Raw genomic sequence first — 19328 nt, 5'->3', positions numbered from 1 at the left:
TCTTGCTCTTTCACAGGTCAGATCTTATCACACACCTGGGAATAATGTTTTTGTTTTTTTTTTTAAGAAAAAAAAAACTTTGCTTACACTGCAGATGTGATCTGTTTCCTGCACGGAAAGGTGTACAGTATATGGGTGATTTTACATTTTTTTCCCATGATGCAACAGGATGAGATGAGGGGAGAGGTAGGCTCAGCTGCTTGTCTCTGTGGCAGTTATAATGGTGGGTAGCTCGCTGGATTCACCAGCTCAAGCCAGTCGCCATAGTTTCAGAGCTCTCCTTACTGTTTCAAAGCTGTACAGTTAGTTCAACATGATCGTTGATCTGTTATGTTGTTGTTTTTTGAAGTGATGTGAAAGTAGTTCACACCATCTTGGACATTTTTGTTCACTTAGTTACTTTTTTAAAGTTTCATGACATAGCTTGTGAGATTAGTTAAGATTGAATCACAACCCTGTGAGGAATCTGTGGTCGAAAAAGCATTCAGACCAAGAAGAGCCAGGAGTTACCTGGAGGCTTATCATCCAGACAGCTGTCAGTTTGAATTTGGTATTGAAAAGTAGCTGGAGACACCTGTGCAGGGTGGTAATTAATTAACATATTAAAATACCAGATTTCAAATATGTTAACCGCATAATCCCATACAGTGTATCATATCATCACAGTGACAGTTATTATTCTACTCCTGAAGAGCTAACCTTCTATAACGAAGCTCTCCACATAGGTCCACTGAACTCATTCAAAGTGTGTTGAGAATGCATAGCCAGTCTAGCTATAGACCATAGGTAACATTGGACATATTTGGGAAGATTCCCGAGACACAGAGGTTAACATCCCTGCTCTTTCAGTTAGAGTCACGGGAGTTCATTTTTACAAAGGTGAGTTATTAGCCTTCACCTCGGTTTAATGGGGAAGAGGATTTGTGCTTTTGTCCAGAGAGTAGACTGCCCCCTACAGGTCAACCAACACCGTTTCCAACAGTGACATCAGTTTTCCTCCCTTCTGAGTATTGATAAAGTTCCACTCAGCTGAGCCCAGCTGTTTGGCGAAATTTTAAAAAATACTGTTTCGTTATGAAATCAATATGGTTCAGTGACGGTTTCCACATGACGTTTAGCTTGGCTGGAGTTCTGTCCCACTGCTTGTTCATCTCTGCCCCTTCCAGGGAGAAATCCATCAGCAGTTTCATAGTCTGAGCCACAAAAGCCCTGAGCGTACCCCTAACGTAAAAGGCATAATGAAATTCTGCTGTGGATCTTATAAGTGTGACATTTGTTGCAGTTCAAAGGTCTTCTAATTGTCACCTTCAAATGGATTTGGGGGAGTGTGGAGAATTTCAACACTCTCCACTGTGAATAGGATTCGATGAGAGAGGAACAAAAATGCATTTTTTTAAAAAAGCGCTCATTAGTTATTGCGCCTTCGTCCTGCTCTGTGAAAACCCCGTCTCCCGGGGCTGCTGTGCATGTGTGTTTGTTTAAGGCCTTCCAAACGACTGGCCCGTCCCTATCAGAGCGCTTCCTCGTGTAATAGAAGGTCCCAGCGCTGCTCTCGGGGAAACCACAGAGCATTCTGGCAACCGCCAAGAACACGGGATTTAAAAAAAAAAAAAAAACTACAAGGCAAAACACACTTCGGCGGTGGTTCTCCTCCCGCTGAAAATGAGTCAGGAGAGGGATGCATTACATGGCCCTTCCCTTAATCTGCTCTTACTGTGTAAACCACCTGTTGGAGAGGCAATTTCTCTTCTTCTTATCTTCTCCTTATCCTACATCCACAGTGTCGGTCTTCTGTGTATTTTGGAATCCCTCACAGATTTGCTTTTTTTTTTCTTTTTCTTTTTTTGAGGGAAGGGGTGAAGGGTGGGTGGCCCGCAAAACACCAGACGCACCAATCCGCTCGAGATACAGACCTCAAAGAAGATAGAGAGAGAGAGGGAGGGAGGGAGGGAGTGGAGCCAAGGAGGAAGAGACAAGGAGGAAGAGGGAAATAATGAGAGAGAGGGAGGAGGAGAGAAGGAGAGAGAGAAGGAAAGAAAGGACATGCAGATGCTGGGGTGAAGAATGTGGGAAGAGAGAGAGAGAAGGAGGGACAGAGAGAGAGAGAAGGAGGGATAGAGAGAGAGAGTGAAAGTGTACATGTTCCAGAGTCATCCCTCAGTATCTGTAGGCCACAGGAGGAGAGAGGGGGGAGACAGCAAGAGTGAGAGAGAGAGGTAGAGAGAGAGAGAGAGAGAGAGAGGAAGGGAGAGACACAGAGATAGACTCATCAAAGGGTAAATGAACCAGAAACCCTTCCCTGTATACCAAAAGAGGAGGGAAAGGGAGAGTGATTAGAGAGAGAGGGAAGGAGAAAGGAGAGAGAGAGAGTGGTAAAGTGACATTGCATTCTACACTGTGTGGAAAAGCCAAGGCGACTGGAGAAAATTGCAGGCGAATTGTGTGTGCTGGCTTCACACTTTCTCACACTTTCTTTTTTTGGAAAATGGTGGGATTCTCTTCCTCCTCAGCTGTTGCCACGGGTACGTACAAAATTTTCAGCATTTTTAAAAATCCCCCTCTCGGATGGCGGCTTCACACCCAGGGGTGTTGCTGAGACAGATGTGTCACATCTTAATTGGGAATGGACGTCTGCTGTTGCTGTGGTTACACCGGAACCGATCAGACTCAATTTACTCTTCTCACAGATGCCTTCTGAAAAACCTGTGTATGTGAGTGTGTGCGTGTGCGTGCGTGTATGTGTGTGCGTGTGTGTGTGTGTGCGCCTGCAATTGCTGCCCTAGTTACAATTTGGAGGGAGAACCTAGTCATTTTGAGTTTGGTTCTGGAAAAGCAGTGTGTAAACATGACAGAATGCACTTGTAGCAATGATGTGGCATGTCAGTCATTACCACAGGCAGACACTGCACAGTGCACTTCTTGCTGTAGTATAGGGCTGGTGTTCGCCTAATTACCGGTCGCGTGGTGTACAGACGTCAGATAGCTTGGCTCTGCTGTCTGGGCGTGCGTACACTGCCTTCACTGTTAATTAAGCCAATCTCCATGCTAACAAAGAAACTCTCTTCAAGCTCTGCCTTCCTCTCTGTTCTTAATTGCAGTTCTCACAAAAGTCAGTTGCATGCAAAACAGTAGATTAGATCTTGGTGTTTACGTTATTTAGTTCCTTTATGTTTTCATTTAAAGTCCTCCCATGATTTCTTGTTTTTTTTTTCACTGTAGTTGGAAGACTGAAAATGCTTAATAAGTCTGCTAATGTTAAAATAGAGCATTGCTGCACATTCTTTGTGAAGTGGGGGGATTTGTGTGTATTTGGGGGCTAAACTTTGGAAAAGCAATAAAAGAGTGAACAAAAAAGTGTTCTGAGGCATTACGAACCTTCAGATCTGAAATTTAACATCAGTCCAAGAGAGAAACATACACACTTGGTATTTTAAGGCCACCCTCCCTAGGACAAGTCTGTTTTTCGAGCGGCCAGAGATCAAGGTGGAGCGGGGGGATGGTCGTATTCAAAAGGATAAACCAGTAGGATTTGTTTTTCCACCAAACAGAGCAGAACCATGCTGAACTGATTACATGCAGCGGGGCTAACCAAGCTCAGCGGGCGGCTAATCTGGAGTGAGCTACAGGTAGCCTGAAGGTCCAGTTAGGAGCGCTTAGCCCCGGGCGGCTTTGCCCTCCTCTCTTTCATCCCAGGGTCCTGCCAGGAGGGTTTCGCAGCCTATGTTATCAGAGCGAGCCACATGTGTTCCTCTCCCAGAGAGGGGGGTGGCTGGGGGGTGTGGGGTTGAGAGGCCTTGATGTTGGGGTTGAGAGACCTTGTCCCCCCCCCCCCCTCATCTGGCTTTGGGGAGAGCCCCCCGCCACAGGTGTTGTTGTAGATAACACGAGGGCCGGTGCCTCAGAATAATTGAAGATGGCCTCCATACAGAGCCACGCGGTGCTCGGGTGAGCGGGCCTTCATCAGATTAAAACAATGGCAGAACCACAGACACTATGCAGGCTTTTTAGCACACGGGTGAACACAGGCTAATACAGGGCTAATGGAAACAGGTGAGACAGTCAGGCTTACAAAAGGTGGTTTCTGTGGGAGAATATTAATCTTGTTTGTAAACCAAAGGACATTTTTCCTTCAGCCTTCACTTGTTAGGATGTTGCTCATGGTTGCTAACTGGACCTGACATGCGATTTCTGAACGGGCTTCAGAAATAGTTATTGGCTGTTTACAAGTTGCCAAATCCCCAGCTGACCTCACAAACACCCCAGAACAGCTGCAGACAGGTGTGGTTGGGTTGCCAGATTGGATTCATTTCATCCCTGGATCCTAGAACCTGGACCTCCCTTTTTGTACAGTCTGTCTGGCCCTATTTCAGCCAGTCGTCCTGTACTGTTAGTAATTAAAGAGCTCACTTGGCCTAGATGTTTCTGATAGGGTGGGGCAGTCGATTGGGTGGGAGCAGGGAATTTTGGATGCATGTTTTTTTTTTTTTTTTACACAAAGACACTGAGGTATGAGCTGTGGGCTAAGGTTGAGATCTCTCCCCCCCTCATCCACGAGCGGGGGGGCACATGGGAGTGGAGCGGGGGTTGTTTTAGGCGGGAGCTCTGCTGAGTGTGGAACTCTGCTTCACTGGAAACGAGAGGTCCCCAACGGTGAAGGGAAGACAGAAAGAAACTGCCGAAAATGAATCCGCTGTATGGGTCTGTGCGTCCAGAGCGGTTTTTGGGAAGGGTCGGTCTCACGTGTAGGGTCACCTTAAAATGTTTTTGGTACGGAGCAGTTCATCCATTTGAGCCAAAGGGATGACAGGTGAGCTTCATTAAAAAAGTACTCAGGCGTAATGCTGAACTCAAATTATTGTTGAGGGTCCCGTACATCAGGGATCAGCAACTCACGGTCCTCGAGGGCCGAGAACTGCTGGTTTTCCAGCCTCCCTTTGCCTGGGAATCAGTTGTGAAGACAGTCTGGCCAATCAGTAGCACTAATTACCCAGGAGAAAAGAAAACCAGGGCTGGATTTGGATTCGAGGGCCAGAGTTGATGATCACTGCCCTACATCTTATGAGTGGAGGGAATGAAGGGAAAAGGCTAAAACCTCAAAACAATGGCTCAGACAGGCAACAGCCTTGTTTCACACCTGTGCCATCATAAACTAACAAAAAAAAAAACAAGCAAACAGATCTGAATCACACATATGCATGTCACCACTAATCAAAATGGAAATCGAATTGAGTGGGAACCTGCTGGAATAATGCTCGTAGTTTATACAGTTAATCCTTATATCCTTATAATTTCAACATTATTATTTGATTCATTATTGATAGCAAAGCTGTGAAAGGACGTGGGTGTCTGTCAGAGCCGTGGTTTTTGGGGAGAGCTGACCACTTCTTGTGCTGGGCTTAGATAAGGGGAACTCCCAGCGTAGACAGTTCCGCTGGTTCATTCTGCTGGGTCCCAGGTCCGTAACTGAGACAGGGTGAAGCAGGCGAGGGCCGGCTGGGCCCCCACATCGCTCATTAGTCTCGTTAAGAGCTCGGGCCCCAGGCGTAGATGGGTTTTTTTTCGGCAGGGTTTTCCCCCCTCTCCCTGTCAGCGGGCCAAGATTTCCAGATGTCCTGCGGAGGATTTCGTCCCGCTAGAGCCGCGGAGCCGGCCTGCCCAGCGGGGGCCTCTGGGTGCTGGGGGGGGTCAACGGTCCATCCAGACCGGGGGAACCCCCTCTCTTCTGCTCCACAGTTACGCTCATTCATTTACGGACACTCTGTGCTGCTCGTAGGCACGTGCAGTTTGGTCATAGATGTACACCAGTATAGACACAGAGACTGGCTGTGACCCAATCAGAATAAAGTGTTACTGAAAAATGAAACGATGCTATAAATGTTATAAATGATGTAATGCACACATGCCGTATGAAGAAGAAACAAAGTAGGGCCATAGAAAATCTGTAATTATTTCATTATTTCATTTTGAATGTAGCATTCATATTCTTTTTGTTTTGTTACTATTTTTAATCTGCTCCAAAACCGGCCCAAAGGGGAGATTAACTGGATTAGCATTATTTGATTTTCCATCTTCCAGCTTGTGTAGCTTGGAACATTATTAGCATTTTCTGTTCGTAGCCTCGAACATTATTAGCCACTTAAGCTGTGCTGCATAAGCACAATGTTTTAATCAAGTTGCTTGAATGTGAAATGTGGTCAGCATTTGATTGATTTGTTTTGATCGAAAGTTTTGCATGTGTTGGAAGTCCAAGCTGATTGAGAAAGAAAGTGGAGCCCACTATAATCTATGTGAGGATAGCAAACACATTGTATTTCCAACTTACTGGCCACCGTTTAGTGGAAGGAATTCAACAGAATTAAGTGAATTCTCCCCTGATAATTAAGGGCCACAACAGAAATATAGTCTGACCTTCGTCTTTGGATTACTGAGATTCCAGGGACTTGTGTTCTCGCACACAGGTCATGACCTTCAACCTCTGGCTCTGATTATGTAAGGAAACAACTCAAAACAAATCAACCAGCAGGTTTTCTTTGAGCTGAGTTCATGAACCGCGTGAGATGAGAAATCCACGCCCTGCTGTTGACTTCACACGGCGAAGACAACTGCACATTTAAATTACTCAAGGCGAGCAAGTCAGCCCTTGAACCTCGAAACGGGGCGGAGCGTCTGGGTGAACTCATGAGGCCTGTAAACCCGCACAGGCAATTTGGAGATGTGCAGAAGTGTCGGAGGGAGGTCCCAGTTCACGTTGGCTGGAAAAGCCAGCGGCCAAAAGACGAGGGGAATGTGGGGATCGAATGTGCTGGAATGCGGCCTTGGAATTAAGAATGGAGGCTAATGCGTTGGTTGTCATGGTGAAGAAGGCAGTTGGAGAATTACTGAAAGGCAGCGTCTCATACTTGTTGCGTCTGGGAGTTTTGCGGGTACCAGGAGACCCAGACTCAGCAATCCAAACAGCAATGGGAAGTCTCTCCCAGGGGGGTCTGGGGGGTGCTGCTCCTGTCAGCTGTGCCTTGAACGTGTTCCTTTGAAACTTTTATCCAGACTAACAGTCTGTTTTGCTAAAGCTGAAAGGTCTTGCTGCTGTTCAGGCAAATAACTTTGCTTTTGAGTTACAGCAGCAAATGCTGATTGCATGATTTAAATCCAGCACTTCAAAAACATTCATTTCTCAGAAATGGACCTGGATACACTAATTCTTGAAGGAGTCTAGTTTTTTTTTTTTTTGAACAGCGTTTGTAAAAAAAACTGCCTTTATCTTGAATGAAAGAGTCACAATGTAAAGATTCATATAATTAGCAAAGATAACTTAATCTTAAAATAACTTTTTCAACTGCTGCAATATTATTTTTGCTTCACAGAGAGTTTTTATAGCCATAACACATACCATGCGTAATCCATTAAAGTAGCTGAATTGAATGCAATCTAATGACTTTCCTCAGTTCTGAAGATGATGTTGAACTAACAAGACCTCACTCTGCTTATTTGTCATGTGCCTCAACAGTATCGATTGATGTGCCTTGAGTTAATGCAGTAAATACAATAACTTCATGAGACCCAGCAGAAAAAAAGTTTAAGGAATAAGGAATTTTAAGGATTTAAATACAAGAATACAAGTGTCTTGGATCAGAATGCAAAATATGATGTGTTTTATTGTTACTGAATGCCCCTGTAGTGTGGGGTTCAGCAGGGTACTGAATGCCCCCTGTAGTGTGGGGTTCAGCAGGGTACTGAATGCCCCTGTAGTGTGGGGTTCAGCAGGGTACTGAATGCCCCCTGTAGTGTGGGTTTCAGCAGGGTAGTAACAGTGGTAGTAATAAGAGTAATCTCAAGATCAAGTCCAGAAACTGAAGTCCTGTAGAGGGGACAAAAAAAAGAATTTCCGGAGCTAGGGATATAGAAAAGAAATACTGTTGCCTTTGAAAGCTGGCTGTTCACATTACCCATACTGTGATGACCCCTGACCTCTGACCTGTGCTCCCCACCAGTGATGGAGCACCTGGTGTCAGAGCTGAACGTCCTGCTGAAGATGCTGGACCAGGAGGCGCTGAGCCCGGTGACCGCGGAGAAGAAGGCCGCCGTCAGAAGCCTGCTGAAGCAGATGCAGCCTTCAGGTGTGTGTGTGTGTGTGTGTGCGTGTGTGTGTGTGTGTGTGTGTGTGTGTTTGTGTGTGTGTGTGTGTGTGTGCATGCGTGTGCGTGTGTGTGTGTTCCTGCGTGTGTGTGTGTATGTGTGCATGCGTGCGCCCGTGCGTGTGTGCATGTGCCTCTGTGTGTGTGTGTGTGTGTGTGTTTGTGTGTTCATTTGTGTTTGTGAGTCCTTGTGTCTTGGAGAACATTTTCCTTGTGCAGTGCCTGCACTGGGTAAATGTTTTGAAACCAGAAAGTTGAATCTGTTTGTGAAAAGAAATGCTCACTTTCAGCCCAGAAATTGTGACAAAAAACTATGATAAAATGGAGCTTATTTACATTTTAGCGGATGAGGGTGTTGATAAAGCAATTAAATAATGACTTAAGTTACAGCCTGTGTTCTCTGCACTGAAGAATTATCTCACTTTTGAATGCTTTTCCATTGCAGTGAATGGAACAGACATATACGTGAACACATCTCTCTATGGAAATGGAACCAGCTTTGTGGCATCCCTGTTTGAAGAGTTTGGTAAGCTGGTAACAAAGTCCTAAATGTGATTCCGCTGAGTATATTACAATATTTGTCATATCATATATTGTATGATGCAACATGTAAAATGCAGTAAATCAGATGGGAAGCGTCAGTGACATTTTCATAATATAATGAATATTAACTCCTGCCTCATCAGACTGTGACCTTCAGGAGCTCAAAGATACTGCTGAAGAACCAAAAGACCTCCCAGACACCCCAGAAATACCCCCTTCAAAATCGGTAAACCAAAATAAAACAGCCAGCTAAGCTGTGATAATATGATATTTATATATTCACTAATAATGCCTAATATAAAGACACTCTTGTCACACCTTAGTTACTGTGATTATAGATTTTTTTTACTTCTTAGATGTTAAGGTGCCTTGAAGCAAGTTCTCTCGGTTGCTGCTAGATGCTGCCAAACTCCAGTTTAAATCTGTCCCAGTGGAGGAGGAAGCCTAATATTCCACACTTTTTTCTACATTTTAGAGTCCAGCAGACACGCCCCCTCCCCTGCCAACCACGCCCCCTCCCGAGGACTACTATGAGGAAGCCGTGCCCCTCAGCCCAGGAAAGTCGCCCCAGTACATCACCACCCGCAGTATGTAACCGCACTTCATATTTTCCATAATACTAATCGCTAGCTCATCTGCACTTCATTTCCCATATTGCACCGCGACCTCAACGTTCCCACTTTGCCAGGAAGTGGCCAGGCAGGCAATTGTGTGACCTTTCAACTCTGTCCTCTGCCAGACAGCTCCAGCCCCCCCAATTCTATCGAGGACGGATACTACGAAGACGCGGACAACAACTACCCCACCACCTGCTTGAATGGCCCTCTGAAGAACTCCTGTAAGTCCTGTCGCTTGCACCAGTGCTTCTGTCGTACAGCAGTGGTTCCCAACCCTGTTCCTGGAGATCTACCATCCGGGAGGATTTCACTCCAACCCCAACAAAGCACACCTCATTCAATTCAGTAGAGATCTTGTTGAGCTGCTAATTACTAGAGTCAGATGTTCCAAATCAGGGTTGAAATGAAAACCTACCGGACCGTCAATTTCCAGGAAACAGGTTTGGGATGAACCAGTGCCATACAGGGTCGAGGCAAGTGCCTTCCCCTTTCCCAAAAGCCATGTAGCAGTGCTGTTTTGAGAAGATGGCTCATTGAGGGAGCGACGGTTCATCGCTGCGCGTCTGCGTTTCAGACAACGACTCAGATGCCCTGAGCAGCTCGTACGAGTCGTACGACGAGGAAGATGAGGAGGCGAAGGCCAGGCAGCTGACGCACCAGTGGCCATCGGAGGAGAACTCCATGGGCCCCGTGAAGGACTGCCGGATCTGCGCCTTCCTCCTGAGGAAGAAGAGGTTCGGCCAGTGGGCCAAGCAACTGACCGTCGTCCGTGACAGCCGGCTTCTGGTGAGTCATGGTCGCTGTGTCTCTGACACTAGCGTAGGCTAAGCGTAGGCTAAGCGCATCGATCCGTCAGGCTCTCCAACAGAGAACGAGGTTTCCTTTGTGGCCTTCTCTTCTAACTTACGGTTAGATGGTCGTACAATAGTACTGTATATACATTTATAATTCGTTTTAATTATAGATTAAGGGTCATTGGCTTTTTTGTTTACCTCTGATTCTGCATTCTGTCGTACCCCTGTGCCCATCTATTGATTGAATGAAGCACAACTATTGATACTACATGTGACTGATTGACCAGTTCTGTTCAAATGTGGCATGGACCACAGATTAGTCTTGTTTTCTTAGTAAGTCTCAAAATCACATAAGGTAGTGATTCTGGGTACTCTGTACATATGAGAAATACTCAGATTGTTAAACCTTGATTAAACCTTTCATAACTCCATTGGGGAGTTTTTTCTCACCACCATTTGAGGGTTTTCTCTCTTTTTCTGGGAGTTTTTTTTAATCTTATGTACCTGCTATCTGGAGGTTCAGGCCTGGTATTAGATTTTTTTCTCTGTTACTTGCCTTGCTACTCTGTAAAGCGTTTTTGTGACAGTTCCCTGTTCTATAAAAATAAAATTTAATTAAAGTGAATTGAATAACTGAATAGTGTCTGTCTGTCACTGCAGTGCTACAAGAGCTCCAAAGACCACACCCCGTACATCGACCTGCCGCTGAACCTCTGCAACGTCATCTACGTGCCCAAGGATGGCCGACGCAAGAAGCACGAGCTGCGCTTCTCCCTGCCCGGCGGGGAGGCCCTGATCCTGGCCGTCCAGAGCAAAGAGCAGGCCGAACGCTGGCTCAGGGTAAACGCGCGACCGCTAGCTAACCCTGCTCACTTACTCTCAGTGTAAACACAAGCCTGCTAGCTAACCCTGCACACTTACTCTCAGTGTAAACACAAGCCTGCTAGCTAACCCTGCTCACTTACTCTCAGTGTAAACACAAGCCTGCTAGCTAACCCTGCACACTTTCTTTCAGTGTAAACACAAGCCTGCTAGCTAACCCTGCTCACTTACTCTCAGTGTAAACACAAGCCTGCTAGCTAACCCTGCACACTTACTCCATAAAAGCTCTAGCTCCCGCTCACTACGAACACAAGCCTGCTAGCTAACCCTGCACACTTTCTTTCAGTGTAAACACAAGCCTGCTAGCTAACCCTGCACACTTGCTCTCAGTGTAAATACAAGTCTGCTAGCTAACCCTGCTCACTTTGTCTCAGTGTAAACACAAGCCTGCTAGCTCACGCTGCTCATTCACTCTCAGGGTAAACACGCGACCACTAGCTCACCCTGCTCACTCACTCTCAGTGTAAACGCAGAGAAGCTCACCCTGCTCACTTTCTCTCAGGGTAAACGCAGAGACTGCTAGCTCACCCTGCTCACTCACTCTCAGTGTAAACGCAGATACTGCTAGCTCACTCTACTCACACTGCTCACACTGCTCACTTACTCTCAGTGGAAACGCAGAGACTGCTAGCTCACTCTACTCACACTGCTCACACTGCTCACTTACTCTCAGTGGAAACACGAGCCTGCTAGCGCACCCTGCACACTTACTGCAGCACAGACTGGATACTACTGTCCCAATGTGAACCACAGCATCACTGTTCCACTGTGTCAGTGGCTGAGAACCACAGACTCACTGCTCCACTGTAAAACTGACAATAAATACTCATTCCACTGATAGAAGATCATTGACTCATAACTTGTGTCATCGCATGTGTCTTCTGTATTGCTGTGTGTTATTAGGTCTGTATTGTTCCACGGCTTAGATATCAGAATCTTAGAGAGGATGTTTGAAAGGGAACTGAAGCTCAAATCTCTGGGTTGTGCTAGTGCTCCATTTTGTTCTTCCCGGCCTCCACCCAGGTGATCCGGGACCTGAGCAGCCAGGAATCCGTGGGATTGGACGAGTCCACGTCTCCCATGATCCTCCGCAAGCTGGAACTAGAGAAGGTGAGAGCGGCTCCGAACACCGCAGGATCCTGGGAATCAGACCCTGGCGTCGTGTACGTTTCCCAGCATGCAGTGCGACAGGGCTGGGCCGGGCCATCCCGGTCACTTTCAGACAGACCCCCCCCTAAATACAAACATGGCCCACGCCGACCCCCCTCCCCCATCCCCCATGGTGCATTTTGGGCCTCAATAAATAACTGTGTGGGATAAACAGAGAGGATAATCATTCAGCAGGAGAGATGGTCCTCCTCCCTACTCCCCGACTCCCCCCCCGCCCCCCCGCGCGCAGCGTAAACACTGTCGCCGGGGGTGACGGGCACGGCCCTGTCTGTGGCTCCCCCGGCGCCTGGTCCAATTAAAACTTGTCCACTTGAGGACCGTAAATTGCTCAAATGCCGTAGCAGGTAACGTCGGTTTGAAGAAATAACTGCTGTTAAAAGGAAGAAAAAACAAAAAACGCACAAATATTATAGCTTTTGTCCTCCACACTGTGGTTGTGTTTTGGGGTGGGGTGGGTTGGGGGGGACAAGGAGGGTAACAGATTTCAGGTTGCAGCGGTTTTTTCTGGGAGGGTTTCCCTGGGTGGAGCGTGTTTGTGTGGGTTCCCCACCCCCCAGCCCGACGCTGTGCCACACGTAAGCTGGATGGGTTTGCGCTTGCCTGTTTGTTTCCGTGTGTCCTGTATGTGCTGTAGCTATGGTGAGTAATGCAGTTGTCTTCTTTATGTGGACACTGCCCAGTCTTGGCTTCGGCTGTTGTTTGTCTGCATGTTGCTGTTATGTGGGAGGTTCTGGCTGTAATGTGACACTGTTCGTTTTTTTTTACAGAGGCTGTCAGCTGATAAGCACACCTCTGATTCGGACAGCGTGGCCACGGGCGAAGTGTGCTCCAGCCACGCCCGGGACGGCCGCGAGCACGGTGAGGCGTGTGTGTGTGTCTGTGGGGTGGGTGTTGGGAGTGTGTTTGTGTATGTGTGTGAGTGTGTGTGCGTGTGTGTGCCTGTGTGTGCGTGGGGGTGTGTGTGCGTGTGTCTGTGTGTGTGTGAGTGTGTGTGCCTGTGTGTGTGTTGTGTTCCCTGTGTGTGTGTGCGTGTGTGGGATGGGTGTTGAGAGTGTGTGTGTGTGTGTGTTTGTGTATGTGTGTGAGTGAGTGTGTGTGTGTGTGTGTGTGTGTCGGGGTGGGGGCTGTGTAAAATTAGCCTGAGAAACCTTAAAGATTTGTTACTGCCTGTCCACATCTGCCCCCCCCCCTCCTCCAAAACAAATAAACAGCCATACACACCCTCTAAGGCATTTCTCAGGTGCCACTCTAGGCCTATTGTGATGTCATCCTCAAGCAAAGACAGGAAGTGAGCAGAGGAAGTGCCCATTCAGAACCCTTCCCCTTCCCTGTGTCTTTAAAATGGCCGAAGTGTTCGAGTCCACCAGAACATCCCAGCAAGTAAAGACTTTAAATCGGGGGGGGACTCTGTGTGTGGTGCACTTCTAAAATACAAAACAGATAGCCCTATTATCCGTTTAGAGGGCCTGTTTTGGCTTTCTATTAATAGAGGGTCAGAACGGACCCTCTGTTTGGAAAAAGATTGCATTTTTAAAATGGAATGAATGTCTTTTTTTTATTTTGTCATTAGGCACACAATGTCCCATGCTGTGTTCTCATTGCCAGGCATCGGCATGGACATTTCATAGTTACAGCATCGCCCACCACAACACTGAACTGCTGTAACGGGAACTTGGGGCTCCTGTTTGCCATTTAATACCATGAAACCTGTCCTTGCTTTTTTTTCTTAATTGGTTCTCCCCCTCCCAGCAGCCCCCCCCCACCCCTTAATGGAGGACAGTTTTAATTACATGATTACAATAATTGCAAATCAAACTGGTGAGGTCACTAAGCCCCCACCCATCCCCCCAACCCCCATCATTCTTCGACCAATCACGATCTCACACCCCTGAGTGTCGACAGACAGACCCAGCTCAGACCCAGACATTAGTACTGAGGAAGCCGTTCTTGCCTTTAGCGCTGTGTTGCCTCCGGATTTCCCATAATGCCCTGGTGTGTCTCCCCAGGGAAGGCGAAGCGGGGCGCCCTGTCGGAGCTGACGGGGTCCATGAGCCGGGCGGCGGGGCGCAAGATCAACCGGATCATCAGCTTCTCCAAAAAGAAACCCCCGCTCCCCGGGGAACCCCCTCTCGACGAAGACAACCCTCGATGCGGTGAGCACCCCTCTTTTACTGTCCTCCCGTGAGGTGAGCCTCAGATGCTACCCCCCTTCCCCCCTCCCAGTCTGTCCATCTCCCTCAGTAATGGGGTCCCCCTCAGGACTGTTGCGTCTGCAGTGGTAGGACATCCGAAATTGATCCAACAACGCTTTGGCGGTGAGGCGCAGCTGTCCTCTGTCATTGTCGTATTGTGACCATCCAGAACAGAGGTGTCCAATCTTACCCGAAAATGGCCGGTGTGGGCGCAGGTTTCTGTTTTATCCCAGCACTATGACACCTGATTCTGCTTATCAAGGTCTTGACTGAAGACCGTGATTAGTTAAATAGTTTGATGTTGTTGTGCTGGGCCGAAACGAAAACCTGCACCCACACCAGCCCTCTTCGGATAAGATTGGACACCCCTGATGTCTGCTCTTTTCTGCCCCCTGCTGTGCGGGTGTGTTACTACTGCCTGTGAATATATTCTGGCACCTTGATAGTAAAATTATGGCTTAATGTGTTCAGTCTTATCTCTCTAAGGGCCTTGCAAAATCTTTGTCCTCACCTACTGGAAGAAATGCAATCCTTAAAGCAGGGTGTAATGATGCCCCCCCCCCCCAGGCTATCTGAACGTCCTGGTGAACCAGTGCTGGAAGGAGAGGTGGTGTTGTGTGCGCGGCGGGTTTCTGTGCTTCCAGCAGGACAGGGGCGACCCCAGCGGGAACCTCAACGCAGTGGCCCTGCAGGACTGTGAGGTGGCCCCTGGGCTGGGGCCCAAACACCCCTTCGCTTTCCAAATCCTGAGAGGAGGCAGCGAAGTGCTGGCACTGGAGGTACGCTGTGTGTGTGTGTGTGTGTGTGCTGGAGGCATGCTCTGTGTGTGTGTGTGTGTGTGTGTGTGTGTGCTGGAGATAGGCTGTGTGTGCGTGTATGTGTGTATGTGTTTGTGTGTGTGTGTGTAGTGATGCTATGCTCTGTGTGTGTATGTGTGTGTTGATGAATGTATGCTCTGTGTGTGTGTGTGTGTGTGTGTGTGTGCTGGAGGTATGCTGTGTGTGTGTGTTCATGTGCATGTGTGTGTCTGTGTGTGGCTTTTGGTGATGCGTGTGTGTGTGTGCCATTTGGTGTGTGTGTATTTGTGTGTGTGTAAATATGTTAAAATACATTAATGATATATATTTACATAACTGTATTTGTGTTACCTGCACTTCTATGTATTCTAAGCTGAAGGAAAGCAGCAGCAGCTTGCTGAGGCGAAGCTGATTTCAGTAAGCGCTAATCTCAGCGTGTCCGTCTGTCTGTCTGTCTGTCTGTCCCCACCAGGCCAGCTGTTCGCAGGAAATGGGGCGCTGGCTGGGGGTTCTGCTGGCAGAGACCGGGTGCGCCGCCGACCCGGAGGCCCTGCACTACGACTACGTGGACGTGGACACCATCGCCAACATCCGCGACGCGGCGCGCCACTCCTTCCTGTGAGCTCGGCTCGATGGGAGGGGCCTGTGTCGATGTCAGGGTTATGGGGTCAGCTGGCTCCGGTCTGTACTGGCCTGCACTCGTGCCAGGATTGCTACTCTGGTGCTAGTGTGACACCTACAGGTTTTATGTGTTGCCGTCACTACGCTGTCATTAAAAGGTTTCCACGGCGACCTTAAAAACTTGATAGCGCTTGATTTTCAAAGCAGAAAATTCCAGGTTTCTAAAAGTACTATGGTTAAGTGCTGAGAGTGCAAAAAAACTGATTTCCTTTTTTCTCATGCATTTTATAAAATTCTCCTCTTGCCTTAGCTCTACATGCCCTGTACAACAGAAGTCCAAATTACTGTTTGGATTTGCCTGGACAAGATAAATACTCAATAATAGCACCCATGAAAATTTGACTAGCAGTTCCTGTATAATTAGCTTGTACACCTTTGGTAATGCTTCAGAGATAAATATACACGGTATGTAAGACTGTTACCAGGATATAACACCATTTCACTGAAGAAGGCAATAGGTACTCCAAAATGTCTGAATCATTTAGTCTCATCTATTCTGTATGTAGAGACATTGTCACTGTTGGAGCTGTGGTGTGAGTGTAGGTTAGCTGGGGTTGGTGTAGATGAGCTTGAGTCAGTGGCTGTGCTGTGTCAGTGCGTTCGGTTGCCATAGTAACGCCTCTTTTTTTGGTCTTCGTCTCTCCAGGTGGGCAACATCCTCCAGTAATGCCTCCACACACAGCAGGACCTATGACGAGGTCCCGTATGAGAAGGTGCAGGTATGTACAGTAAGACCAGGCCCACAGCACCATACATGCGTATCCTCAGGCAGGTCATGTGATATAATCACAGGTGTGGTCACAGGACCTATGACGAGGTTTCGTATGAGAAGGTGCAGGTATGTACAGTAAGACCAGGCCCACAGCGTCATACATGCGTATCCTCAGGCAGGTCATGTGATATAATCACAGGTGAGGTCACAGGACCTATGACGAGGTCCCGTATGAGAAGGTGCAGGTATGTACAGTAAGACCAGGCCCACAGCACCATACATGTGTATCCTCAGGCAGGTCATGTGATATAAGCACAGGTGAGGTCAGAGAGCAGTCAAACGTACTTACTGTACCTGTAAATGTGTGGTACCTTTCTGCAACCTCACTGAGTTCAACTTAAAAAAAAGTAGTGGAGCCCCTCTATATAATTAATCTCATAAAAAACATGTTTTCAACGTACAAAAATGCCAAGTTACTCACACATACAAGACATACACCATCTATAACTTATTCATTCAGACTGCCAAAATCCAGGCCTGCCATAAAAAGTATTGATATCAAAATGATGCCAAGTTACGGTACTACAAACAATATAGGCTATCTTGCCTCACCAAAATGAAATAAGATGTATTTCGAAGCAATGCTACCCAATATTTCCTCAATTCTTTCAAGTCACTTGGCCCTGTGTGTATAAGCATGCAGTACATGGACAGGCCAAACATATGTGTGGATGGCTTTCTCAAAGTCAAGATTGATTGAATAGGTGTCTATATGTCCAATTTGTATTGGTATGTATGGATTTCGCTGCCCAGCCTTTCTGTTGCGTGAATGATTGTATGTTTCTTGGTATAAATGTCTGTTCGTAAATGTGAATGTAACATGCTGCGAGGGAAATGTCCCCATGGGGATAAAGAAGTTCTCTATGTATGTATGTACAATATGTATTTTACATGCAGTATTTATTGTACGTAGCAAATATACAATCACTTGTACATTTACTGAAATTCAGTTCAGAAGCAAGTGTAAACAAGCAAGTGTTCTTTTCTGGAGAAATATGCTTCCTGTAATTACTGACCAGCAGTTTTCTACATGAATTTCAATGTGTTCCATGAAGCAATTCGAAATATTTGACACTTTGATCTGACACAAAGTTTGCATGACATTGTGGCATTGGATTATGGCTATCCTTGTGTGAATTTGTACAGTCTGATGAGCGTGTACCGTTTAGCAGTTTCGGTTTGCTATATATGTAAAACAGTGGCTGTGACAAAGCGTGCGGTGGCGTATAAGTGTAAACGCATCAGAAACGCAGGTGAAATGTGGCCAGTGTATGTACTCACGGATTTGTCGGCCATCCAGCGAGCCTTGATTGACAAAAGAATGAGCAAACCCGTAGAATTAGAGCAACTTGTGTACCCTTCTGTCCTGCTCCGTTGTCTGTTATTTCATGGAGATGCACTTTTAGTGTTTGTAAGGTTTATAAGGCATTTTAATAGGCTTATCTGCAGGTAGGAATCCTCTTCGCTGTTTTGCTTAGCTAGAACCGGAAAACTTGATAGTGGAGAATAGGAGTAGACGCATATGTCCCAGCAGGCTTTGCATATGAGAAAATAACAAAAGTGTGAGAGAAATTGGGAGAAATTATGAAATTGCATAGTTGAAACAATATGTTTTTAGCAGAATGGGTATGTAGGTGAAGGTTGAGATGATCACAAACTATAGTGCAAAGTAAATGAAGTCACCATGGGCGAGCTTAGTTTCCTTATGGAACGGTATATATAACAGTTTGTATAAAGCAGTAGTTGTTAAAGTGGAGGGTTAAGTAACGTGTGAAATCTATTGCACTAATGTGCTTTTCTCATGTTCAGTAGTAGTAGTTATAATTATGAGTGAGTCATGATTTTAAATGTAATGTTTTAATGCGGAGTTGCAGAACGTACATACGTAGTAATTGTTTGTATGTGGCTAGATAGAGAACAGGGCGAGGTAACATGAATGTAGAAACGAGGCGTTTGCTGATAAGAAGGTTTTGTACGGTAGCCAAGTGAAGAAATATAGTTAGTAGAAATTGCACAGTGGTGAACTGGTGTAACTTTTTAATAAATGGAATACATTTGCCGTCATGAAATGCATATGGGTGGCCGCGAGTGAGTTTTGGTACAGCAAATATAAGAGTAAGAAAACGTTAGTGTAAAAGAGGAAATTATCTGCCTGAGGGCGAGGCGGGATTCAATCCTTCAACCGGAGGTTTACCAGTCTGTGACTTTGTTAGTGCAGCACCATGACATAGCTATGCAATGCGTGAAATATCATTAGCAAACCTGTCCGTAGTTTTAAAGAAGAACACAGGCCAGTAAGCACAGAAGAGCTCCTGTTGAATCCATATGGCTTTGCAAAGTAAAAAGGTATGGGTATTTTGCGTGTGTATTCAAGTTTTTGATTGGGTCGTGTAGGTGAAGATTTGGCTGGTGTCGGTAAAATGTCCAATGGGGAGACATGTTGTTAGTGGGATAGGCGGCAGGAAAAATAAGAATGAGAAGAAGAAGAAGAAGAAGAAAGAGAAGAAGAAGAAGAAGGAGAAAACGCAAAATCCCCTTAGTTTGGGGCTTTATTGTGTGGACATGTGAAGTTGTTTATGAAATCTGTCTGTTGAAATGGGGTCAGAATGTGCAGAATTGAATGTTTTTAAGGGCTGTGGCTGTTGTGGTTATTTCTGTGGGGAACCCTGAAAAGTGCCAAACTCTCAGTGCTGTATAGGTATGGGGCATGCCCCCGCCAAGGCGTAACCTGCCATCCCAATTAGCTAA

General features: G+C 46.6%; 1 protein-coding gene across 2 annotated transcripts in view; it reads left to right on the top strand.

The window, feature by feature from the left end:
• The window catches only part of LOC135263669 (actin filament-associated protein 1-like 1), a 37591-nt gene that overhangs the window by 10909 nt on the left and 7354 nt on the right, over window positions 1-19328 (top strand). The window contains exons 1-14 of one of the 2 annotated variants that reach the window (XM_064351964.1): window positions 2032-2522; window positions 7989-8114; window positions 8578-8658; window positions 8819-8901; window positions 9151-9262; window positions 9415-9513; window positions 9867-10078; window positions 10747-10926; window positions 11992-12078; window positions 12906-12996; window positions 14145-14291; window positions 14898-15109; window positions 15600-15745; window positions 16455-16527. In XM_064351964.1, coding sequence (XP_064208034.1) covers window positions 2486-2522; window positions 7989-8114; window positions 8578-8658; window positions 8819-8901; window positions 9151-9262; window positions 9415-9513; window positions 9867-10078; window positions 10747-10926; window positions 11992-12078; window positions 12906-12996; window positions 14145-14291; window positions 14898-15109; window positions 15600-15745; window positions 16455-16527 — 1686 coding nt within the window. In that variant the 5' untranslated portion in view covers window positions 2032-2485. Of the gene's footprint in view, window positions 1-2031; window positions 2523-7988; window positions 8115-8577; window positions 8659-8818; window positions 8902-9150; window positions 9263-9414; window positions 9514-9866; window positions 10079-10746; window positions 10927-11991; window positions 12079-12905; window positions 12997-14144; window positions 14292-14897; window positions 15110-15599; window positions 15746-16454; window positions 16528-19328 lie in introns of those variants that run through there. The other variant, XM_064351965.1, reaches the window with a different exon arrangement.

Source organism: Anguilla rostrata, chromosome 9, assembly GCF_018555375.3.
Source record: "Anguilla rostrata isolate EN2019 chromosome 9, ASM1855537v3, whole genome shotgun sequence".
In the NCBI taxonomy this organism is placed as follows: Eukaryota; Metazoa; Chordata; class Actinopteri; order Anguilliformes; family Anguillidae; genus Anguilla; species Anguilla rostrata.
This window is presented reverse-complemented; position numbering and strand designations above follow the sequence as displayed.